The 25,392-nt window shown below is 54.1% G+C and overlaps 1 protein-coding gene across 1 annotated transcript; it reads left to right on the forward strand.

Annotated features, from left to right (window-relative positions):
* Positions 1-1,744: 1,744 nt before the first annotated feature.
* On the forward strand, positions 1,745-24,200 carry CFAP45 (cilia and flagella associated protein 45). The gene is made up of 12 exons (XM_038768855.1): positions 1,745-1,783; positions 8,774-8,890; positions 10,919-11,061; positions 15,716-15,860; positions 16,906-17,076; positions 19,115-19,293; positions 19,878-20,007; positions 20,476-20,622; positions 21,254-21,367; positions 21,868-22,061; positions 22,878-23,102; positions 24,083-24,200. The coding sequence occupies exons 1-12, from the start codon at positions 1,745-1,747 to the stop codon at positions 24,156-24,158; spliced, it is 1,680 nt and encodes a 559-aa protein (XP_038624783.1). The 3' UTR covers positions 24,159-24,200.
* Positions 24,201-25,392: the final 1,192 nt, after the last annotated feature.

A 25,392-nucleotide genomic window follows, 5' to 3' on the forward strand; every position in this document is an offset into this window, starting at 1 on the left:
GTCCCTCTGTGGGTTGCAGTTGATGGGACTGAGGTTAGACCGCAGAGAGAATTTAGTGCTAAGGGAATAATAATAATGGCATTTATTAAGCACTTACTAGTACTAGTACTAGTAATAAGGGGAAGATGTTGAGGTGTGGAGGTGGAGAGGGAAAAAGAGCGTGGGCCCCGACAAATGGGGATCCCAATATTGTGGGTGTGGAGTAGGGGGGCAGGCAGGGGTTGGCTTCTCAGAGGCAGGGGAATGGACTGAATTGGGAGGGGAGAGGGAGGGGGAGTGTGTCCTGTCCTTACAACTCCTCCACGCCCACCTCGGTTGCCCCCCTTCTCTCTTTCAGAGGGTCATCGATGAGCGGAATTGGGGGGGGACCGAGCTCGGCGGCCCTTATCAGAGACCCATCTGACTGTAAACCCAGGGCGTCCGAAACAGGGGCAGAGCCCTCCCCCACCCCCCACGCCCACCATCCGGGGGCCGCAGGACTTTGGGGGGAGGGACAGAAAAGAGGAAATGTGTGGGGACTGAAAGAGGGCGGGGGGGGGGGCGACGGGTGAACTAGCGGTCACCACCAGTCAAGCGGGAAGAACAGCGGACTCCTGGGTCCCTCCCAGCCCCAGGCCGCCGCTCCTGCTCTCTACCTCAGTTTCCCCCCCTCCGCCCGGGAAGGAGAGAAGACAGCGTTTTTTCTCTACTCTTTTCTCCGGCAGGGGGGAAGAGGGGGTTAAAGTCTCCCCTTCCCCCGGGTGGGAACGACTCGGGCCGACCGCGGCGGGCAGGCGGCCAGGGACTAGCTGCCTCGCCCCCCAGGGACCCTCCCTCCTCCCCGAGGCCCGCCCCCTGGGCTCTGTCCAGCCCGTCTGTCGCTCCTCCTGCTTTCCTCCCTTCCCTCCTCCTCCCCACTCCAAACCTCTCGGGCCTCCATTGTCGCCTACCTCCGGGGGAAAAGGTCCTGTGGAGGGCAGAACCCCTCACCCACAGACACACAGAACAGGATTTACCCCACCCAGGGGTCCCCCAATTCTCTGCTCCAATAATAATAATAATAATAGCATTTATTAAGCGCTTACTACTTGCAAAGCAGTGTTCTAACTGTTCTTCTAGACTGTGAGCCCACTGTTGGGTAGGGACTGTCTCTATATGTTGCCAGCTTGTACTTCCCAAGCGCTTTGTACAGTGCACTGCACACAGTAGGCGCTCAATAAATACGATTGATTGATTGATTCTAAGCGCTGAGGAGGTTACAAGGTGATCAGGTTGCTCCACGTGGGGCTCACAGTCTTAATCCCCATTTTACAGATGTGGTAACTGAGGCCCAGAGAAGTGAAGTGACTTGTCCAAAGTCACACAGCTGACAATTGGCAGAGCCGGGATTTGAACCCATGACCTCCGACTCCAAAGCCCACACTCTTTCCACTGAGCACGCTGCTTCTCTCCAAGAGAGAGTGGGTCCAGCTAACTCAGATAGGGCAGGAGATTGGGGTTGCACAGCACGATGGGGGGGGGGGCGGTGGAGAAAGCTTTTGGAGTGGGCATAGGGGACCACACACCCACCCTCCTTGGGTCTCTTTGTGCCCGGGACCCCCTGAGGACCGACCACCAGAACGGCCTGGGGGGGGGGGCGGTATCCATAGCAACGGGCGCGGGCCGAAAGCCAAGTCTGGTTGGCTGCGGGGGCGGGGGGAGGCCGAAGGGCCCGCCACTTCCGGGATTCGGGAGGAAAGAGGAAGAGGAGGGGGGTTAGGTTGCTATGGTGACGGATCAACAGATCCGGGCAGCTGAGGCGATGGTGAGGCTTGATAGGGGCGTGGGGGTGGGCTGGGTCTGGGGGATTTCTAGAGGGAGTGAGGCTGGGAATCTGTTCAGGAGGGCATGGAGGGGCCAAGGGGTGGGGGGTCATCGGTCTAGGGGAATATGGGAAGCATTGGGAAGTATAGAGAAGCTGCGTGGCTCAGTGGAAAGAGCATGGCCTTGGGAGTCAGAGGTCATGGGTTCAAATCCCAGCTCTAACGCTTATCAGCTGGGTGACTTTGGGCAAGTCACTACCTCATCTGTAAAATAGGGATTAAGATTGTGAGGCCCCACATGGGACAACCTGGTCACTTTGTTTCCTCCGCAGCGCCTAGAACAGTGCTTTGCACATAGTAAGTGCTTAACAAATACCAAAATTATTATTATTATTATTGGGAGGTCTGGGGGATACTGGTGGCTGCTTTGAGGGAGCAATGGAAGGGGATGATCTGTGCATGCTGAGGGAGTTTGGGGAACATAGGGAAGATTCGAGGGATCTTTGGTGAGGTGGGGGACACGAGTTGGGGGGCTGCTGCCAGAGGGTCTTGGGGGGCACTAGAAAGATCTGAGGGATGCCTAGTGGGGCTGGGGGGAACATTAAAAGGCACAGATCTGGGCGGTACAGGAAAGAGCCTGGGCCTGGGTAGAGGACGAGCCTTGGTGGGGCACTAGAAAGGTATGAGGGATCCTTGATGGGCTGGGGAGCGCAGATCTGGGGGGCACAGAAAGGAACTTTGCCTGGAAGAGGGTCTTGGGGGGGCCGAGAAGGGTCTGAGGGATCTTTGGTGGGGCCGGGGGGTGCTTTGGGAGACACGGATCTGGGGAGCACAGGAAGGAACCTGAGCCTAGGTGGAGGGTTTTGGGGGTATATTTAGTGTGATCACATGCCTGGCTCGGTGGGGGGGGCTTGGGAGAAAGGTTGGGTTGAAATATTGGACTTATGGCCTGGAGCGACCAGCGGCAAGTCCCGAGTCCGACCTGGGCTTCGGGAGTGACCAGGCTGGGCTATACCCACAGCCCCCTCTCCAGCTCTCCCTGCTCCCCTCCCTCACCTGCATCCCAGGCCCCCCCCCCCCCAACAGTGTCAGTGATCCCCGACTCCCAAGGGCGGGTCAGAGCCCCTTTCTCCTGCGGAGGGAATGGGATGCACCTGAAGCGGAGGGGTGAAGGGCAGCTCCCGGAGACTCAGAGGAAATCAGATCCCAGGGGGGTGAGATGCTGGGAAGGACCGGCCTTTGTCTTGGTTCGCCCGACAGGTGTTGCGGTGACATCATGGAAACCGCACACCCGGACGCTCCAGTTCAGACCAGCCAGGCCCACGGAAGGCCACCTGGAATTGAGGGTTTTTCCCTCTGATCCAGCCAGGCCCCATCCCCTCCAACCCCACCAGATCCTCCCCATGGGCTCTGCCCTCCCCCCACCCCCCGAGTCTATCATTCATTAATTCATTCAATCGTATTTATTGAGCAATTACTGTGTGCAGAGCACTGTTCTAAGTGCTTGGGAAGTACAAGTTGGTAACATATAGAGACGGTCCCTACCCAACAATGGGCTCACAGTCTAGAAGGGGGAGACAGACAACAAAACAAAACATGTGGACTGGTGTCAAGTTGTCAGAACAAATAGAATTAAAGCTAAATGCACATTATTAACAAAATAAATAGAATAGTAAATATGTACAAGTAAAATAAATAGAGTGATAAATCTGTGAAACATATATTCAGGTGCTGTGAGGAGGGCAAGGAGGTAGGGCAGGGGGTATGGGGAGGAGGAGAGGAAAAGGGGGCTCAGTCTGGGAAGGCCTCTTGGAGGAGGTGAGCTCTCAGTAGGGCTTTGAAGGGAGGAAGAGAGTGAGCTTGGAGGATGTGTGGTGGGAGGGCAATCCAGGCCAGGGGAAGGATGTGGGCTGGGGGGGGTCGATGACGGGACAGGCGAGAACGAGGTACAGTGAGGAGGTTAGCGGCAGAGGAGTGGAGGGTGCGGGCTGGGCTGGAGAAGGAGAAGAAGGGAGGTGAGGTAGGAGGGTGCGAGGTGATGGAGAGCCTTGAAGCCGAGGGTGAGAAGTTTTTGCTTGATGCGTAGGTTGACAGGCAGCCACTGGAGATTTTTGAGGAGGGGAGTAACATGCCCAGAGCGTTTCTGCACAAAGATGTTCCGGGCAGCAGAGTGAAGTATAGACTGAAGTGGGGAGAGACAGGAGGATGGGAGATAAGAGAGGAGGCTGATGCAGTAATCCAGTCGAGATAGGATGAGAGATTGAACCAGCAAGGTAGTGGTTTGGATGGAGAGGAAAAGGTTGATCTTGGAGATGTTGTGGAGGTGAGACCGGCAGGTTTTGGTGAAAGATTGGATGTGAGGAATGAATGAGAAAGCAGAGTCAAGGATGACACCAAGTTTGCGGGCTTGTGAGACGGGAAGGATAGTAGTGCTGTCAATCAATCGATCAATCAGAGAAGCAGTGGGGTCTGGTGAAGAGAGCACAGGCCTGGGAGTCAGAGGGACCTGGGTTCTAATTCTCCTCTGACAATTGCTTGCCATGTGACCTGTGCCTCAGTTTCCTCAACTGTCAAATGGGAATACCTGTTCTCCCTCTTACTTAGACTGTGAGCCCATTTGGGATGGGGACTGTGTCCTACCTAATTAACTTGTACCTACCCTAGCATTTAGAATAGCATTTGACACATAGTGCATGCTTAACAAATACCATTAAAGATCAATCAATCATTCAATGATATTTATTGAGCGCTTACTATGTGCAGAACACTGCACTAAGGGCTTGGGAGAGCATAATTCAACAGAGCTAGCAGATACGTTCCCTGTCCACAGTGAGCTCCCAGTCTAGAGAGACTGAAGTTTACAGATGGGAGAAAAGAGAAGCAGGGAATGAATGAATGAATCAATCGACTTTATTGAGCGTTTACTATGTGCAGAGCACAGTACTAAGCACTTGGGAGAGTACAATACAACAGTATTAGCAAACACTCCCTGCCCATAATGTGTTTACAGGTCTAGAGGGTCTAGTGTGAGCCAGGGACAGTGCTCAGCACATAGTAAGCGCGTGGGACAGGGACTGTCCCCTACCCGATTTGCATTGTATCCACCCCAGTGCTGAGTGCAGTGCCTGGCGCATAGTAAGCGCTTAACAAATACCACAATTATTAGGGCTGCCCAGAGCATTAGCATGGAGCAGGAGAGCTGGGCCTTTCTTTCATTCATTCAATTGTATTTATTGAGCACTTACTATGTGCAGAGCACTGTACTAAGTGCTTGGGAAGTATAAGTTGGCAACATTTAGAGATGGTCCCTACCCAACAAGGGGCTCACAATCTAGAAGGGGGAGACAGACAGCAAAACAAAACATGTGGTCAGGTGTCCATATATCACTCTGCTGCCCGGATCATTTTTCTACAAAAACACGTAGGATATCAACTGTATTTATTGACTGCTTACTGTGTGCAGAGCACTGTACTAAGCGCTTGGGAAGTACAAGTTGGCAACATATAGAGACAGTCCCTACCCAACAGTGGGCTCACAGTCTAGAAGATATGTCACACCACTCCTCAAAAAAACTCCAGTGGTTGCCCATCCACCACCTCATCGAACAAAAATTCCTCACCATTGGCTTTAAAACACTCCCTCCTTGCTCCCTCCTACCCACCTTCCCACACTCCTTCTACAACCTAGCCTGTGCCATTCATTCATTCAATTGTATTTATTGAGCGCTTAATAATAATAATAATAATGATGGTATTTATTAAGCACTTACTATGTGCAAAGCACTGTTCTAAGCTCTGGGGAGGTTACAAGGTAATCAGGTTGTCCCACGGGGGGCTCACAGTTATCCTCATTTTACAGATGAGGTAACTGAGGCACAGAGAAGTGAAGTGACTTGCCCAGAGTCACGCAGCTGACAATTGGCAGAGCCGGGATTTGAACCCATGACCTTTGACTCCAAAGCCCGGGCTCTTTCCACTGAGCCACAATGCTTCTCCCGCTTGACCTTTACCCCCGGGATTTGCCCTGATTCATTCATTCATTCATTCAATCGTATTTATTGAGCACTTACTGTGTGCAAAGCACTGTACTAAGCGCTTGGGAAGTACAAGTCAGCAACATATAGAGACGGGCCCTACCCAAAAACGGGCTCACAGTCTAGAAGGGGGAGACAGACAACAAAACATGTAGACAGGTGTCAAAACCGTCAGAATAAACAGAATTAGAGCCCTGATCCCACTTCCCAGTAGTTTACTCCCTGTGTCCCCGGCAGCCTGCCCAGAGCAAGAAGTCACCACCCCACTTCTCCTAACTAGGGTTTCCCCAGATTAAGTTTTCTCGGCCTGCTCCTTCCCCCCATCTTCCTGCGGGGGTCCCCGGGATCGCCCCTCCCCAATTTGATTCCAGAGTGCTTCCAGAGATCATTTCGGGCAGCCCCCTGCCCCCCATCTCACCCCCAGACAATGGGACCCTAAATGGGCGGTTCGGAGTCTAGACCCTAAGGCGGTACAAACCTCGGGGCGGGAGCAGCCACGACGGCCCCGGGTAGCGGGGACGGCACTGTCCTGGCCGCCGCGTTGTTGGCAGAGGGATTCATCATCATCATCATCAATCGTATTTATTGAGCGCTTACTATGTGCAGAGCACTGTACTAAGCGCTTGGGAAGTACAAATTGGCAACATATAGAGACAGTCCCTACCCAACAGTGGGCTCACAGTCTAAAAGGGGGAGACAGAGAACAAAACCAAACATACCAACAAAATAAAATAAATAGGATAGGTATGTACAAGCAAAATAAATAAATAAATAAATAGAGTAATTCATTCATTCATCCATTCATTCAATCGTATTTATTAAACGCTTACTGTAATAATAATAACAATGATGATGGTATTTGTTAAGCGCTTACTATGTGCAAAGCAGTGTTCTAAGCGCTGGGGGAGGTTACAAGGTGATCAGGCTGTCCCCCGGGGGGGGCCTCACAGTTTTAATCCCCATTTTACAGACGAGGGAACTGAGGCCCAGGGAAGTGAAGTGACTTGCCCGAAGTCACACAGCTGCCAGTTGGCAGAGCCGGGATTTGAATCCATGATCTCTGACTCCAAAGCCCGTGCTCTTTCCACTGAGCCAGGCTGCTTCTCCATGTGTGCGGAGCACTGTCTTAAGCGCTTGGGAGAGTACAATACAACAACAACAATAATAATAATAATAATGGTATTTGTTATGCACTTACTATGTGCCAAGCACTGTTCTAAGCTCTGGGGTAGATACTGCGTATGAGGTTGTCCCACGTGGGGCTCACAATCTTAATCCCCATTTTATTCATTCAATCGTATTCATTCATTCAATCATATTTATTGAGCGCTTACTGTGTGCAGAGCACTGTACTAAGCACTTGGGAAGTACATGAAGTCACCGAGGCACAGAGAAGTTAAGCGACTTGCCCCGAGTCACACAGCTGTCATGTGGCAGAGCTGGGATTAGAACCCACAACCTCTGGCTCCCAAAATGGGGCTCTTTCCGCTAGGCCAGGCTGCTTATAAGCAGACACATTCCCTGCCCACCATGAGCTTACAGTCTGGGTGGGGAGATAGACATCAGTCGAGATAAATAAAAATAAATAAAATAAAATAGAAGCAGCGTGGCTTAGTGGAAAGAGCACGGGCTTGGGAGTCAGAGGTCATGGGTTCTAATCCCATCTCCGCTGCTTATCAGCTGTGTGACTTTGAGCATGTCACTTAACTTCTCTGGGCTTCAGTTACCTCATCTGAAAAATGGGGATCAAGACTGTGAGCCCTATGTGGGACAACCTGATCACCTTGTATCTCCCCCAGCGCTTAGAACAGTGCTTTGCACATAGTAAGTGCTAAACAAATACCATTATTATTATTATTATTATTAAATAAAATTACAGATATATGCATAAGTGCTGTGGGGCTCATGGGGGACTCAATCGTATTTATTGAGCGCTTACTGTGTGCAGAGCACTGTACTAAGTGCTTGGGAAGTACAAGTTGGCAACATAAAGAGATGGTCCCTACCCAACAGTGGGCTCACAGTCTAGAAGGCGGAGACAGACATCAAAACATATTAACAAAATAAAATAAATAGAATAAATATGTGCAAATAAAATAGAGTATACAAACATATATACATATATACAGGTGCTGTGGGGAGGGGAAGGAGGTAATGCAGGGGGAATGGAGAGGGGGAGGAGGGGGAGAGGAAGGAGGGAGCTCAGTCTGGGAAGGCCTCCTGGAGGAGGTGATCTCTCAGTAGGGCTTTGAAGGGACAAACCTACCAGCACAGCAAGAAATAATGTTTATTCCCACATGATTCAGATCCCATCATCATTGGTGGCATATTCAAACAGAAAGGGCATGTGTGTGAACATATGTCTGCTTCTGTGTGTGGGCAGCAGTTACCCTTTTTCAAAAATGTAAAATACAAGATTCAGTGAAACCATAAATGATCACAATGTAGAGAACACGAGGGGTCAGACTTTTCCTGGGGGTGGAAATCACCCCGGGGAGAGCAAAGGGAGCAAGTCAGGGTGATGCAGGAGGGAGTGGGAGGTGGGGAAAAGCGGGGCTTAGCCTGGGGAAGGCCTCTTGGAGGAGATATACCTTCAATAAGGCTTTGAAGGGGGGCAGAGTAATTGTCTGTTGGATTTGAGGAGGGAGGACGTTCCAGGTCAGAGGCACGACATGAGCCAGGCGTCAGTGGTGAGACCGATGAGATTGGGGCACAGTGAGAAGGTTAGCACTAGAGAAGCGAAGTATGTGGGCTGGGTTGTAGAGAGAAGAGGGGTGATTTTCAAGGTGAGTTTTACCCTCTCTCTCTCTCTGGATGTGAACCCCCCCCTCTGCCCCTCGCACCCCTATGTCATTCATTCATTCAATCGTATTTATTGAGTTCTTAATGTGTGCACAGCACTGTACTAAGCGCTTGGGAATTACAAATCGGCAACAAATCTCCCCTCCTCCTCCTTAGTCCAGAGCGTCGGGAGTGCCCAGTTCCAGCGCCTCCTCGGGGTCCAAGACCCGCACCCGCTACCGCACCAAGGCCGTGAGCTCCGAGGTGGATGAGAGCCTCTTTGGGGGCGCCGAGGTAACCCCCACCCCACGGCAGAGTCTCACCCCGCTCCCCTCTAGCCCCTACCAACTTCTTGTCTCCACCCCCTTCCCACCCCCACCAGGCCAGTGGGTGATGGCAGAGAGCCAAAGGGAGAAGCATCGCGGCCTAATGGATAGAACACAGGCCTGGGTCAGAAGACCCGAGTTCTAATTCCAACGCCACCACTTGATTGCTGTGTGACCCTGGCCAGTCACTCCTCTAGGCCTCAGTTCCCTCATCAGTCACTCCTCTAGGCCTCAGTTCCCTCATCTGTAAAATGGGGATTAAAACTGTGAGCTCCATGTGGGACATGGAGCGTTTCCCACCTGATTATCTTGCGTCTATCCCAGCCCTTGTTATAGTGCCTATAACATAGTAGGGGTTTAACAAAGCAGCAAGACCTACCAGAGAAGCAGCATGGCTTAGTGGATAGAGTATGGGCCTAGGAGTTTGAAAGACCTAGGTTCTAATAATAATAATAATGGCATTTGTTAAGGGCTTACTATGTGCAAAGCACTGTTCTAAGCGCTGGGAAGGTTACAGGTTGATCAGGATGTCCCACTGCGGGCTCACAGTCTTAATCCCCATTTTACAGATGAGGTAACTGAGGCACAGAGAAGTGAAGTGACTTGCCCACAGTCACACAACTGACAATTGGCAGAGCCGGGGTTTGAACCCATGACCTCTGACTCCAAAGCCCGGGCTCTTTCCACTGAGCCACGCTGCTTCTCTAATCCCAGCTCTGCCTCTTGTCTGCCGTCTGACTCTGAGGAAATCACTCACTTCTTTGTGCCTCATTTCCCTCATCTGTAAATTGAGGATTAAGGTGGCAAGCCCTATGTGGGACAGGAACTGTGTCATAATAATAGTAATAATTGGGTGTCCAGCCTGATTATCTTGTATCTACCCCAGGGTTTAGTCCAGTGCCTGGCTTAACATGGGACAGGTACTGTGTCCAACCCGATTTGCTTGTATCCACCCAATGCTTAGTCTGATCATCTTGTATCTACCCCAGCGCTTAGTCCAGTGCCTGGCTTAACATGGGACAGGTACTGTGTCCAACCCGATTTGCTTGTATCTACCCAATGCTTAATCCGATTATCTTGTATCTACCCCAGCGCTTAGTCCAGTGCCTGGATTAACATGGGACAGGTACTGTGTCCAACCCGATTTGCTTGTATCCACCCAATGCTTAGTCTAATGCCTAGCACATAGATAATTATAAGTATAGCGCCTAGTTAGTAATAATTAGTATAATAGTATATACTATTAGTATAGGATATGATCAGTATAATTAGTATAGTGCCTAGTACATAGTAAGCGCTTAACAGAGACAATTATTATTATTAATAAATACCAGCGTGGCTCTGTGGAAAAGAGCCCGGGCTTTGGAGTCAGAGATCATGGGTTCAAATCCCAGCTCTGCCAGTTGCCAGCCGTGTGACTTTGGGCAACTCATTTAACTTCTCTGGGCCTCAGTGACCTCATCTGTAAAATGGGGATTAAGACTGTGAGCCCCCCGTGGGACAACCTGATCACCTTGTAACCTCCCCAGCGCTTAGAACAGTGCTTTGCACATAGCAAGCGCTTAATAAATGCCATTATTATTATTATTACCTCACGTATTATTAAATACTATACAAAGCAAGCCCCCCCCGCCCATGCAGACCTTTCTGGCCAGTAGGGGGCAGACGAGTCCCATGGCACACATCGGCTGGGCCTGCGCCCGGTTCGGGCACCAGGGGGCAGCACCGCACCTCCTCCGCCTCCCGAAGGCCTGTCCGGCCAGTCCCCTGCCTCAGGGCCGGAGGAGCATCCCACAGGTCTAATCTGCTTCCCTCTTGCTTCAGGCTCGATCTCCCCTCCCAACACCGAACCGCTTCCCGCGGGGACCCGGGTTGTTAATTTTAAAGCTCGGGACGGACTGCCTCCCTCCCCGACCCGGGAGGCCCGGGATGGACCCAGGGTTGCCCCCCACCCCATCCCCCGAGTACGACCCCCGCTTTCTTTGTGTCACCATAGCCCATCCACCGGTCCCGCGCCCACAGCCCCATCGTGCTCCTGAGAGACCAGCGGGCCATACGCAAGACGACCTCCGCACTGGGTTGGGGTCGCAAACCGGACACAATCCGGCTCATCACCCGGGACCTGGTCCGAGACCTCGTGTGAGTAGCCGTCTGGCCCCCCAACCCCCAAACACTGACGTCCCTGGACTGCAGGGAGACCCTCGCCCGGCTCTCTCACGTCTCTTTTCTCTGCTTTTAGCTCTTCTCTCTCCTTTTTTCTGCCACTATCTCTCTGTTTCTGTCTTTCCGCACTCTCTCTCTCTCTCTCTTCTGTTTCTCTTTCTTGTTTCCTCCCCTCTGTTCTGTCCCTGGTGTCTCTCCATCTCTTGTTTCTTTTGCTGCCTCTGTCATTCTGTTTCTGTCTCTTGTCTCCCAGCTCTGCCTCTCTCAACAACAACAATAATAATAATGCTACTTGTAAAGGGCTTACTATGTGCTAAGCAATGTTCTAACAGCTGGGATAGATACAAGTTACTCAGGTCAGACACAGTCACTCTTCCACATCGGGCTTGCACTTTTATCCCATTTTACAGATGAGGTAACTAGGCCCAGAAAAGTGAAATGACTTGCCCAAGGTCACACAGCAGACACGTGGCAGAGCTGGGATTAGAACCCAGGGCCTCCTGATTCCCAGGCCCAGACTCTGTTCACTAAGCCACAATGCTTCGGGCTGACCAGCCCTCCCGGTCCCCACTGCGAGCCCGTCTCTCTTTCCTGTTCCTGGCCTCTGCCTGTCTCTGGTCTCTCTCCATCTCATGTCTCTTTTTTTCTGTCTCTGTCTCTCTTCTTTCTGTTTCTGTCTCTTGTCTCTGCTCTACCCCTTTCCTCTTCTGTCTCTCTTTCCTGCCCTTGCCTGTCTTGTCCTTTGTCTGTCTTCTCTCTGACTCTTACTCTCCTCTCTGACTCCATCTCTCTTCTCTGTCTCTGGCCTCCGGTTTGTCCTGCATCTCCTTTGTCTCCTTTCTGTTTCCGTCTCTTGTCTCTCTTTTCTGTCTTTTTTCTCTCTCTTTCTGTCTCTTGCACTCTTCTCTCTCTTCCTCTGTTGTCTCTTTTCCTCTTTTCTCTATCTCTTGTCTCTCGGTCTCCTCTTTTCTCTATTCCTGTCTCTCCTATTTCGTCCCTCATCTCTCCTCTCTCTCTCCTCTGTGTCTCTATCTCTCCTTTCTCTCTCTCTATCTCTCCTTTCTCTCTATCTCTCCTTTCTCTCTGTCTCTTTTTGCTTTCTCCTGTCTCTCACCTGTTTTGCCCCTCATCTCCCGCATCTCTGCTGTCTTTTGTTATTCTTTTCTCTCTCGTTTTTTCTCTCTCCTCTCTGTCTATCCCTTGTCTCTCCCCTCTGCCTCTTGTTTCTTCTCTCATCTCCGTTCTGCCCCTCGTTTCTCTCTGTCTCTAGGACTCCCCTCTCTGTCTCTTGTCTCTCCACTCTCAGACTCTCGTCTCTTCTTCTGTCGCCCCTTCCCGTCTTCTCTCGTCTATCTACCTCTCCTTTTCTCTCTCTCTCTCTCTCTCTCTCTCTCACTGCTTGCCTCGCTGTCTCTCCGTCCCTGCTAACTCTCTTCGTCTCTTCCTGCCTGGTTTCCCCAGTCTCTGACCGCCCCCTGCCCCACCCCCTCCCCCCGGGCAGGGAAAGGGGCGGGTGAGTCAGCTCGTTGCGGGACGGCAGGAATTCATTCATTCAATCGTATTTACTGAGCGCTTACCGTACTGTAGTACTGTACTAAGCGCTTGGAAAATACAATTCGGCAACAAATAAGGACAATTCCTACCCAACAACAGGCTCACAGTCTAGAATCCGAAACTGCTGCCAACTCGGCTCTCAGTTCTCGGCTCCCGGGGGCGAAAAGCGGGGAGGGGGGGATTACCAGGGAAGCTGGAGGAAGAGGGAGCGGGGTCGGGGGACGAGCTGGGTTGCTTTTGGACTAGCTCAGCACCGACCCCTGGCAACTCCAGGTCCCATCGCCCCTCCCCTCCCCCCGGGGCGCGACCTCCTCCCTCCCTGCTTTCATGCCGGGACCCCCGACCCCTCCCGTCTGAAAACACTTCCCCGCCTCCCCCCAAGCCGTCCCTTCCTAGAAATATCTCCTCGCCCCTTCCTGAAAACACTTCTTCCACCCCCCCCCAACTCCCCGACCTCCTCTCCCTAAAAACACCCCTCTCCCTTCACCCACCCCCATCCACGCAGCGTGGCATAGTGGCCTGGGCGTCAGATGGTTCTGGGTTCATCCATTCATTCAGTCGTTCTATTTCCGGCTCCGCCACTCGTCTGCTGTGTGACCCTGGACAAGTCACTTTACTTCTCTGGGCCTCCGTACCCTCCTCTGTCAAATGAGGATGGAGACCATTAGATCCACATAATAATAATGGTATTTGTTAAGCGCTTACTATGTGCCAAGCACTGTTAAAAGCTCTAGGGGAGATACAAGGTAATCAAGTTGTCCAATGTGGGGCTCACGGTCTTAATCCCCATTGAACAGATGAGGCAACTGAAGCCCAGAGAAGTTAAGTGACTTGCCCAAGATCACACAGCTGACAAGTGGCGGAGCAGGGATTAGAACCCACGACCTCTGACTCCCAAGCCCATGCTCTTTCCACTAAGCCACGCCGCTTGGGGCTCTGTCCAACCCGGTTTGCTTGTATCCACCCGCGCGCTTAGTACAGTGCCCAGTACATAGTAAGCGTTTAACAAATACAATTATTATTATTACTACTATTATTCCTCCAGCACCTCTCGGACCACCCCGTCCCCCAGTCTGTCCCTCCCGACGCTACCCCAGACCCCTTCCCCACCCCACCCCCGGCTCCACTCGGGACCCCAGCCCCCTCCCCTCCCTTGGCCTTGCTGCTGCCCGACACCGTGAGCCCCGGGGCCCTCCGAAGCCGCGTTCAGCTGCGAACCGCCCCGTCCTGGCCGGAACCCAAATCCTCCTCCCTTCTTCCCCAACCCCGGCACCCCGCTTTTACGAGGCGCGGGTCACTTCAGCCCCCCCACCCCCACGCTTTAATGTTCTGGCCCCCGGCTCGTAACCCCGATAATTAGGTGTGGGGCGCTGGACCCGTGGGGCAGCAGGGTCGGGGGCCTTAATTAACGTGGGCTCCGTGCTCCGACACCCCGGGGGGTCGTGGGGTACCTGGCTGGGCTAGGGGGGGGAAATTTGGGGGAGCAGGCCCGAGGGTGGCAGGGCTGGGTAGGGTGGACTGGGAGAGGCCTGGACTCGGATGGGGCCGGGCTGAGGAGAGGGGTTATCACAGCCCCCAGGGCTGACTAGCGTCCCTCCCCCCCCTCCCCCCCACTGCCTGCCCCCGGCCGGTCCTCCGAGTGGGCAGGTGGACAGGGGTCCCCGAGGTGAATGGCCACCCAAAACCCCGTGGGGCGTCAGAACTGGACCCCCAGACCTTCTAGACTGTGAGCCCGCTGTTGGGTAGGGACTGTCTCTATGTGTTGCCGACTTGTATTTCCCAAGCGCTTAGTACAGTGCTCTGCACATAGTAATAGCTCAATAAATACGATTGATTGATTGATTGGGGGAGGCCCTCCCTCTGTCTTCCCCCTAGTCGGACACGTAGGCCTGGCGCCCGGAGCCCAGCCCCAGTCCGCCCCGGGCCCTCTGCGGGACAGCTGGGCCCCCATTGCGGTCACCCTGCCTTGTTGGCAATGCTGAGTGGGTGGGCCTGAGCTCCAGGGTCACATGACGTGTAAACCCATGGAATTGGGAAAGTCTGGGGTGGGGACGGGGGAGGGGGGCACTCATTCTGGCCCTCCCTGCTTGTCTCTGCTGCTCGGATTCCCTCTGCCCCTTTCTGCTTCTCTGAATCTTTCTGCCCCTGTCTCTGCTGCTCTGATTCTCTCTGCTTCTTTCTGCACTGCTCTGATTTTCTCTGCTTCTGAGTCTCCACTGCTCTGATTCTGTTTGTCTCTGTCTTTCTTAGCGTCTCTGATTATTTCTCTTTGTCTCTCTTACTGTGTCTGTTTTAATCTCTGAATATGTCTCCCAGGGTCTCTGATTTCCTCTGACTCAGTCTCTAATTCTATCTCTGTCTCATTTTCTTTATTTTCATTTGTCTCTATCTTTCCCCCAGTGTCTCTGATTCACTCTTTTTTTCTGCCACGGTGTTTCTGTTTCTGCCTGTCTCTCTTGTTGTCTCTGATTATCTTTGTCTTCACCTCTTTCAATTTTGTGGTCTCCGATTCTCTCTGACTGTTTCTGTCTCTCCCAGAGTCTTTGTTTCTCCCTGCCTCTGTGTCTCTTTCTGTCACTCTTCTGATTCTCTTTTTCTCTATCTCCACTGCTCTGACTCTGTCTCTGTCTTTCCCATTGTCTCTGATTTTCTTTTTGTCTCTCTCACTGTCGCTGTTTCTCCTATTCTGTCTTTGTCTCTCCCAGGGTCTTTGATTCTCTGACTTTCCTGTCGGTGTCTCTGATTCTCTTTCTGTCTCTTGGCCCCTCTCAGTCTCTGATTCCGGCTCTCACAGGCCTGTCTCTGTCATTTTCTCTCTGACTGTCCCACTGCATCGTTCACTGATTTTCTCAGTGTGTGTCTCTTGCCCTGCCCCTTCTTCTGTCTTCGTTTCTCTTGCCCGGTCTCAGAAGCAAAGAGGGAGGGGACAGGCAGTGCCTCATTGATTTATCTGGCTCTCTCTCCCTTGCCCGGTCTGACTCTGTCTTGTGCTGCCTCTCTCCTTCTCTGATGTGCTGGGTGTCTCTCTCTCCCTCCCTCTCCTCTGGTCTGCCCCTTCCCCTTCCTGCCCACCAAGGATCCCGGTGGAGGATCCCTCCGGGGAGTCCCTCATCATCAGCCCCGAGGACTTCCAGAGGATCAAGTCGTCGGCCCGAGTCCTGACCAAGGAGGAGAGGGAAGCTGGGCTCCAGGCCTACAAGGCTGAGAAGGACAAAATCTTGGTAGCCTCTTCTGCCCCCCCCAAACCCTGTGCCCCCACTGATGGTTGTTGTGGTAGGGGGGAGGAGGGAGGGGCACGGGAGGATAGTAGGTGAAGAGAGGGACCCCCGCAAGATTGTCTCTGTTGCCGAATTGTACTTTCCAAGCACTTAGTACAGTGCTCTGCACACAGTAAGTGCTCAATAAATGATTGAATGAATGAATCTGTGAATACTTGCAGCCTGGGGCGGGGGGGGGGGCATAGCAAGGGAGGTGGACAGGGATCGTAGAGGCAGCATGGCCCAGTGGACAGAGCACGGGCCTGGGAGTCAGAGGTCATGGGTTCTAATCCCACCTCCACCACTTGTCTGCTGTGTGACTTTGGGCAAGTCACTTTCACGTCTCTGTGCCTCAGTTACCTCATCTGTAAAATAGGGATTGAGACTGTGAGCCCCACATAGGACCTGATTTGCTTGTAGACACCCCATCGCTTAGTACACTGATTAAGTGATCGATTGAGAAGAGAGAGGGTGATTCCCTCGCCCACCACCCAAGAGAGATCTGGGAGTCCCTTGCATCCCCGCAGGGGGGTCGTGGGAAAGGAAAGGAAGGGAATTGTGGCTGTTGCTGTACTGTACTTTCCCAAGCGCTTAATACAGTGCTCTGCCCACAGTAAGCGCTCAATAAATATGATTGAATGAATGAATGTTGCCAACTTGGACTTCCCAAGCGCCTAGTACAGTGTTCTGCACACAGTAAGCGCTCAATAAATACGATTGAATGAATGAATGAATTACTCTATTTTACTTGTACATATTTACGTTATTTGGTTTATATGTTTTGTTTTGTTTGTCTCCCCCTTCTAGACTGTGAGCCCGCTGCTGGGTAGGGACCGTCTCTAGATGTTGCCAACTTGGACTTCCCAAGCGCCTAGTACAGTGCTCTGCACACAGTAAGCGCTCAATAAATCCGATTGAATGAATCAATGAATGAATGAATTGGTCGGCCTGGCCTGTGGGGGGCGTGTCCCTCTGAGGGAGCCCCGCCCCCGCCTTCGTCGACCCCTAGGTCGGGATGGCGCAGCGCAAGCAGGAGATGAAGCAGAATGATGTGATGCGGAGGAAAAACGAGAAACTCAGCGACCTGGAGGAGGCGGCCAGGAAGCAGGCCCAGAGCCTCCTGGAGCGGGCCCGAAAGCTGCACCTGGACCAGGAGGATGAGCTCAAGGAGATGAACCAGGTGAAGCAGAGGTCGTGGGTGCAAATCCCGGCTCCACCAATTGTCAGCTGTGTGACTTTGGGCAAGTCACTTAACTTCTCTGGGCCTCGGTTACCTCCATCTGTAAAATGGGGATTAAGACTGTGAGCCCCCCGTGGGGCAACCTCATCACCTTGTAACCTCCCCAGCACTAAGAACAGTGCTTTGCACATAGTAAGCGCTTAATAAATGCCATCATTAACCAGGTGCCCGGGGGGGGGAGGGGGCGGGGGCGGGGCCGCGCACTGCACCTGGACAAGGAAGATAAACTCAAAATGAACCAGGTGTCGCCCGGGGGCGCGGGGCCTCAGAGTGCACCTGGACCAGGTGGATGAGCTCAAGGTGAAACACGTGCCCCGGGGGTGTGGGATGTGTATGTGTCTGCTGTGGTGGGGAAGGAGGGTGTCCCTGAAGAGGCAGCACGGCCCACGGGAAAGAGCCTGGGACCGGGAGTCAGGAGGGCTGGGTTCTAATCCTAGCTGTGCCCCGGCCTGCTGTGGAACTTTGGGCATGTCACTTACCCTCCCCACCCCACCCCGGTCAGGCCCTCCGTTTCCCCCACCTTTAAAACAGTGATCAGATCACCACTCTTCCTCCCTCTGAGATGTTTAATCCTTCCCCATGAATCCTTCTTCCCCACCTCCCCCAAACCCCGCTGCTCCCATGGAGGAGCATGGAGTCCTCCCCACCCCACCCCCTCGCCCCTCCTCGGGGTGCAGGGACCCCTTCCTATCAGTCAGACAAGGACTCTTTCACCTCCAGAGCCTTTTTGAAAGCCCATCTCCTCCAAGAGGCCTTCCCTGATTAAGCCCTCATCTCCTCTTCGCCCTTATACTTGGTTTTGCTCCCACGCTCAGCCCCACAGCACTCACGTCCCTATCCCTCATTTATTTCTATTAATGTCTGCCTCCCCTTCTAGACTATAAGCTCATCGTGGGCAGGGGACATGTCTCCTAACCCTGTTCATTCATTCATTCATTCATTTCATTCAATCGTATTTGTTTACTGAGCACTTATTGTGTGCAGAGCACTGTACTAAGAGCTTAGGAAAGTACAATACAAGCACTTAGTACAGTGCTCTGCACACAGTAAGCGCTCAATAAATACAATTGAATGAACAATAAACAGTGACATTCCCTGTCCAAAACGAGCTTACAGTCGGGGGTGGGAGGGGCAAGACATATCAATACAAATAAATAAAATTGCAGATATGTACATACAGGCTGTGGGTCTGGGAGACTACAAATAGCTTGGCTCAGTGGAAAAAGCACGGGCTTTGGAGTCAGATGATGGGTTCAAATCCAGGCTCTGCCAATTGTCAGCTGTGTGACTTTGGGCAAGTCACTTAACTTTCTCTGTGCCTCAGTTACCTCATCTGTAAAATGGGGATTAAGACTGTGAGCCCCCCGTGGGACAACCTGATCACCTTGTAACCTCCCCAGCTCTTAGAACAGTGCTCTGCACATAGTAAGCGCTTAATAAATGCCATCATTATTATTAAATAAAATTATAGATACAGACATAAGGGCAGTGGGGCTGGGAGGGGGGAAGAGCAAAGGGGGCAAGTCAGGGCAAAACACAGACGGGAGTGGGAGAGTTCTACCTATTGTCCTCGCCCAAGTGCTTAATCCAGTGCTCTGCACTCAGTAAGCACTCAATAAATATGACTGATTGATCCCCTGACTTCACCCCCTTCCCAAAGCCCTAGCAGCTGAGGGCAAAGGCTACACTCTCTCCCCCTGACCCCTCCGGGGGTAGTACGGTCCTATGACCAGCAGAAGGCAAATCATCATTCATTCAGTCGTATTTATTGAGCGCTTACTGTGTGCAGAGCACTGTATTAAGCGCTTGGGAAAGTACAATACAATAATAAGCAGTGACATCCCCTGGCCACAACGAGCTCAGAGTCTAGAGCGGGGAAAACAGTTCAACCCTGCTGCCCTGTCCTTCCCCTCTGGTGCCCAAGGCCAAGCCTCAACCTCTCCCCGACCCTCCCATCCTCCTCCCCACCCTCCGCTAGATCATCCTGAATGCCAAGTGCCACGCCATCCGTGATGCCCAGATACTGGAGAAGCAGATAATCGGCAAGGAGATGGACGCCGAGGAGAAGCGTCTGGACCGGATGATGGAGGTGGAGCGGCAGAAGGCCATGCAGCGGCAGGACGAGCTGGACAGGAGGAGGAAGGAGGAGCAAATCCGGTAAATGGGCCCGCCCCGCCCCCGCGGGCACTGTCTGCTCCGCCCAACCAACCCACGAGCCAGTTCTCCCAGTCTGCGATGCCCTTCTCCGTCCTCCTGGGCAAAGCGCCACCCTCCCCTCCTGAAAGTCTCCCGAGAGCCACTTCCTCCAGGGAGTCTTCCGAGATTTACCCCTCCACGAATGTAGTCTGGCCACCTCACCAGACCCTCCCGGCCAATCTTTAGTGTCACTTTCCATCTCCTGCACATGTGCAGTTGTGTGTGTGTGTGTGTGTGTCTCCGGTCTCCCCCCATCAGGCTAGCAGCTCCTTGTGGGCGGATGGTGTCTCCACCTCGCGCTGTCCCTTTCTCAGCTTTCAGCACTGTGTGTGTGCGTGTGTGTTTGCTGGGGGGGGGGGGTCTCCCTCACCAGACTGGTCCCTGACCAATCAGTCCCTTTCCCCAGCCCCCCACCCCCTCCCCTGGGATGTGCTCCAGGACCCCCGAATCTCCGCCCCCAAAATCTGGGGTCGGACAGGGCGAGGAGGGGGTAGGGGTGGGGGCCCCGGACCGGGCCTGAGCCATGGGTCCCCGCCGGTGGACAGCGGGCAGCGGCTGATCGTGGCACAGATAGAGAAGAAGTTGGAGGAGCGGTCGCTGCAAAGCGAGCAGCGGGAGCAGGAGGCGCAGAGGGTCCTCCAGTACCTGGACCGGCTGCAGGAGGAGGACATGCAGGTGTGCCTGCCCGGGGACCCAGGGACCCAGGGTCTGGGATGGCCAGGGCCACGGTAGGGGGCCAGTGGGGGCTATACAGGTTCATTCTCAAAGTTCTGTCCTTCTCCCCCCACCCCCGTTGTCTGATGGGGTCTCTGTCCCCGCAGCTGTCTTTCTGTCTGACGGGGTCTCTGTCCCCCATCACTCTCTGTCTAGTGATTCTGTCCCCGCATTGCCTCTCTGTCTCTGGGGTCTCTCTCTCTCTCTCACTCTCTCTCCCTGCTCTCTGTCCCCATCACTCTCTGTTATTTCTGTCCCCGCGCTGTCTCTCTGACTCTGGTGTCTCTGTCTCCGCCATTGTCTCTCTGTCTGGTGTCTCTGCCCCCACCACTGTGTCTCTGGTGTCTCTGTCTAACTGTGTCTCTGTGCCCCCCTGCTATCCCTCTGTCTCTGCCTGACGATGTCTCAGTCCCCCCCTTCACCCCGCAGGACCTGGAGCGTCGCAGGGTGGAGCAAGCGAAGATCCAGGCCGAGATCATGCGCTGCAACGAGGCCAACCGGCAGCGGCAGGAGGAGATCCTGGAGCAGGAGCGGCTGGCCGACCAGCGGGCCCAGGAGTACACCCAGAGGAAGATGGTGGGCGCCCACCGGTGGGACCCCCCGGGCCCCTACATCCCTGCTCGCTAACATCCAGCCCCAGCCCGGCCCTTTGACTCCATCAAAAGTGACAGGATGGCTCTGTGCTGAGCTCTGGGGAGAGGACTGTATTACTATTATTGTTATTATACTTAAGGGCTTACTATGTTGTGAGGTACTGTTCTAAGCTGTGGGGTAGATAATCAGGCTGGACACAGTCCGTGTCCCACAGTCTAAGTAGGAGGGAGCACAGGTACTGAATTCCCATTTAGCAGTTGAAACTGAGGCCCAGAGATGGGAAGTGGTTTTCCCAAGGTCACACCGCAGGCTGGTGGCAGAGCCATTCATTCATTCAATTGTATTTATTGAGCGCTTGCTGTGTGCAGAGCACTGTACCAAGCTCTTGGTAAGTATAGTTCGGCAATAGTTGCCCTGAGTCCCAGGCCCGGGCTCTTACCACTGGGTCACGCTGCTTCAGAAGAGTTGAAAGGGCCAGCCCCAGCCCTCAGGGAGCTTCCAGTCCCCAGGGGGAGGAGGCAGCCTGGCCACAAGGTGGGTGGGAGGATCATCCGCGGGCCAGAAATGGGGGCAGCCTGGTCAGCTCCCCTCCACCTCCCCCTCTCGCTCCCAGGCCCGAGAAGCAGAATTCGAGGCTGAGCAGGCGAAGATCCGGAAGGAGAAGGAGATGGAGACAGCGCGGCTCCTGGCGCTGCAGGAGAAGGCTCAGGACACTCAAGCAGAACAGGTCTCCTTCTGCCCTCCCGTCCCTCCTCCCTCCCTCTTCTTCCTCCCTCTGCTCCTCAGCCCCCATCTGCAGTGGTGCAATCAACCAGTCGATGGTGTTGAGAAGCACGGCTGTGTGACCTTGGGCAACCCACTTAACTTCTCTGCGCCTGTTACCTCATCTGTAAAATGGGGATGAAGAATGTGAGCCCCGCATGCGACAACCTGATAACCTTGTATCTACCCCAGCGCTTAGAATAGTGCTTGGCATATAGTAAGCGCTTAACAAGTACCGTAATAATAATTATTATTATCATTATTTATCAAGCCCTTACTCTGTGTGGAGCACTCTGCCCCACCCAGTTTCCCTTGCTTTCTTGACACTGCCCCCCATGCCCTCTGCTCCCAATCCCCCCATCCACCCAGTGCTGAGGCCACCCTCCTGACGCCCCCTGCCCAGCTCCCGTTGCTTCCCCATCCCACCCCCATCCCAGTGACCCCACCCGGCCGCCCCCTCCCCAGGATGCGGTACGGGCCCGGCACATCCAGGAGATGATGGAGCGCGCCTGGCGCCAGAAGGAGGTGGAAGAGGCGCAACGCAAGACGGAGGCCAACGCGCAACTGCAGCGCAGCCGGCTGCAGCAGGTGGCCCAGAAGGAGCACGCCTTGGCCGTGCAGGTGCAGAGAGACCGCGATGAGTTTGAGCGGGTCCTGGGGTAGGTCACGGACCCCCGCTTTCCCCGGGACCCCCTTCCCCAGGCCTCCCTGCCAGGGGTCACCTACCCAGGGCCACACTCCCAGGGCCGGGAAACAGCGGGAGGCCCACCCTGCAGGGCAGGGGTTGGGGGGACGAGCTCGGATTTGTCCAGGTCTAACCGACTGGAAGGAATCGGGGGCCCGGACCCCCTGGGAGTGCTGCCCCGCCGCCACCCATCTGCGCTTTCTGCTGCCCATATAACACTGGGGGAAGGGGAGAGATACCCCCCCACACACACACACATGCAGAGGGAGAGCGAGAAAAGAAAGAACGAACCACCAGGCACTGGGCCAAGTGGTTAATCCAAACCAATGGATTTCATTCATTCATTCAATCAATAAATCATATTTATGGAGCGCTTACTACTACTAATAATAATGGCATTTATTAAGCGCTTACTATGTGCAAAGCACAGTTCTAAGCACCGGGGAGGTTACAAGGTGATCAGGTTGTCCCCCAGGGGGCTCACAGTCTTAATCTCCATTTTACAGATGAGGTAACTGAGGCACAGAGAAGTGAAGTGACTTGCCCAAAGTCACACAGCTGACAATTGGCGGAGCACTGTACTAAGCGCTTGCAAAGTATAATACAGCAATAAAAAGAGACAATCCGTGCCCACAACGGGCTATGATCCAGACCCACAGATAATCCAGACCTGCGGATGATCCACACGCAAACACATACCCAAAGCAGTCCGGGCGTGCGGTGAGAGTGGGAGGAACGCCTCCTCGGCCGCCCCGGAGCCCAGCCCCTTGCCCTTGTCCCGCCTCCCCAGGGCCCAGCGGCAGCAGATAGAGAAGGAGCGGAAGGAGGCGGAGCGGCGGGCCGCGTCGCGGCGGGCCCACGCGGAGGAGCTGCGGCGCCAGGTGCGGGAGCACCAGCAGCAGCAGGTGCAGGAGCGCAGTGCCACCTTCGAGGAGGGAAGGAGGCTCCAGGAGGAGGCGGCCCAGAGGCGGGAGCGCATGAACACGCTCAAGCAGAAGAAACTGGAAGAGCTGAGGTGACAGCGCTTCCCCTTGAATAATAATAATAATGATGGCATTTGTTAAGCGCTTACCATGTGCAAAGCACTGTTCTAAAAAGCTGGGGAGGATACAGGGTGATCAGGTTGTCCCACATGGGGCTCACAATCTTAATCCCCATTTTTCAGACGAGGTAACTGAGGCACAGTGAAGTGACTTGCCCAAAGTTCACACAGCTGACAAGAGGCGAAGTCGGGATTTGAACCCATGACCTCTGACTCCCAAGCCCGGGCTCTTTCCACTGAGCCACGCTGCTTCTCAATAATAATAATAATAATCATGATGATACGTGTTAGGCTCTTGCTATGTGCCAAGCACCGTTCTAAGCGCTGGGGTAGATGCAAGTTAATCAGGGTGGACACATCCCTCTCTGCGAGGGGTTCACACTTTTATAATATTCATTCACTCATTCAGTCGTATTTATTGAGCGCTTACTGGGTGCAGAGCACTGTACTAAGCGCTTGGGAAAGTGCAATACAGCAATGAAGAGTGACAATCCCTGCCCACGACGAGCTTACAGTCATGAGGGAGTTTGCAGTCTATTACTATTATTATCAATTATATTACTAACAATATATCAACTATAATAATATGTTTATAATTACATATATTTATGTTTGTATAAATATACTTATATTTATAATGGTTATTGAAGAGTATGTAATAATAATAACTGTGGTATTGGTTAAACGCTTACTAGGTGCCTGGTACTGTACTAAGTGCTGGGGTAGCTACTAGATAATGGGGTTGGACACAATCCTGGTCCTTACGTAGAGCTCCCAATCTCAATCCCCAATTTACAGGGGAGGAAACTGAGGTCTAGAGGGGTGAAGTGACTCGCCCAGGGTCCCACAGCAGACAGACGGAGGCGTCAGGAGTAGAACCCCGGTCCTCCTGACTCCCAGTCTCGTGCTTTGTCCTCTAGGGCTTAATGGGTTCTTTTGTCTTGGCTCCGCAGGGCGGCCGGTCTCCCGGAGAAATACTGCGTGGAAGTGGAGCGCAAAGCCATAATCCTGCCCTCCCTGGTGCGCTGAGCCGATCCATCTCCCCACCCCGGCCCCGAACCCCCCCGTGCCCACCCCCCAAATCCTTCACCAATAGAGTCTCTATCCTGTCTCCCCTCCGCCGGGGTCAGTGCCGGTATCCTTCACTCTCGGGGGTGGGGCGGGGCGGGGGTCCCACACTCCAGAGATCAGCCCCCGCCCCCCGGCCGCCCCGGGACCCGGGCATAGTGTGGTCAGTAGTCCTTGCCGACCGCCACATGGGATGGTCCCGGCGCTGCCCCCGGACACGCCTGTAACTCCGACTTCTTTCAACTCCAGTAGCATGGCAACACAGGCCCGGCCTGACGGCCAGAGGGACACCCCTGCCCCCTCCTCCTCCTCCTCCTCCCTCTCCCTCTCTCCTTCCCCTCTCTCCTCCTCCCTCCTTCCCCTCTCCTCCTCCCTCTTCTCCCTCCTCCTTCGCCTCCTCCACTTCTTCCTCCTTTTCCTCCTCTTTCCCTTTCTTGTCTTTCTCCCTCCCTCTTCCTCCTTTCCTCCCTCCCTCCTCTCCTACCTCCTTTCTCCCTCCTCCCCTCTCCTTTCCTCCTCCCCTCCCTCCTCCTCCTTCCCCTTCTCGTCGTCCTCTTCCTCTTCCTCCCTTGTTCCAGCTTCCCCCAGTGCCCTCCGCCCAGACCCCGGGTCCCCAGGCCCGGCTCTGCCCGGCCTACAGCGTAGACCGGCCCTCGGGGCGGTCAGGGTCACCTGCCAGGGCCGGGCCGGGCCCAGGGGCAGACGGCGGCGGGCGGGAGGGCGGCCGCGTCCAGGGTGTTTACGATACCAGTTTACGAGGGCCACGGGCCGGAGTTCTCCTTTCATCGGGTTCCGGAGAGTCTGCCGGCCGCCGGCTTTCCGCTTCCTTTAGGGCATTTCCCCAAGGAAGGGAACCGGGACCCGAGCCGGGCCGGTCTTAAGGAGGAGGAAGAACCGACTAGTTGGTCCCCTGAGCCGGAGAAGGAGTTGGTGGACACCGGGAGTCAGAGAGAGAGGAGGGAGAGGAGCAGGGTCAGGGAGAAGAGAGGGGCAAGGGCACCGAGGGGTGGGAGTCAGCGAGAGAGGGGGAAAAGAGCAGGGGCAGAGAGGGCAGAGGAACAGGGACAGTGAGGGGCAGGAGCCAGCGAAGGAGGAGGGAGAAGAAACGGGCAGAGAAGAGAGGGGCAAGAGCACAGAGGGGCAGGAGCAAGCGAAGAAGGAAGAAAAGGAGCAGGGCCAGAGGGGAAAGGGGCAG

This window comes from Tachyglossus aculeatus, chromosome Y4, assembly GCF_015852505.1.
Source record: "Tachyglossus aculeatus isolate mTacAcu1 chromosome Y4, mTacAcu1.pri, whole genome shotgun sequence".
NCBI classification, from domain to species: domain Eukaryota; kingdom Metazoa; phylum Chordata; class Mammalia; order Monotremata; family Tachyglossidae; genus Tachyglossus; species Tachyglossus aculeatus.

What these genes read in the sequence shown, in the direction of transcription:
- CFAP45 (XM_038768855.1), top strand. Translation starts at nt 1,745, where the DNA reads ATGGTGACGGATCAACAGATCCGGGCAGCTGAGGCGATG. An exon ending in CTGAGAAGGACAAAATCTTG is followed by an intron (nt 15,861 to 16,905) that starts GTAGCCTCTTCT and finishes GTCGACCCCTAG; the next exon opens with GTCGGGATGGCGCAGCGCAA. An exon ending in AGCTCAAGGAGATGAACCAG is followed by an intron (nt 17,077 to 19,114) that starts GTGAAGCAGAGG and finishes ACCCTCCGCTAG; the next exon opens with ATCATCCTGAATGCCAAGTG.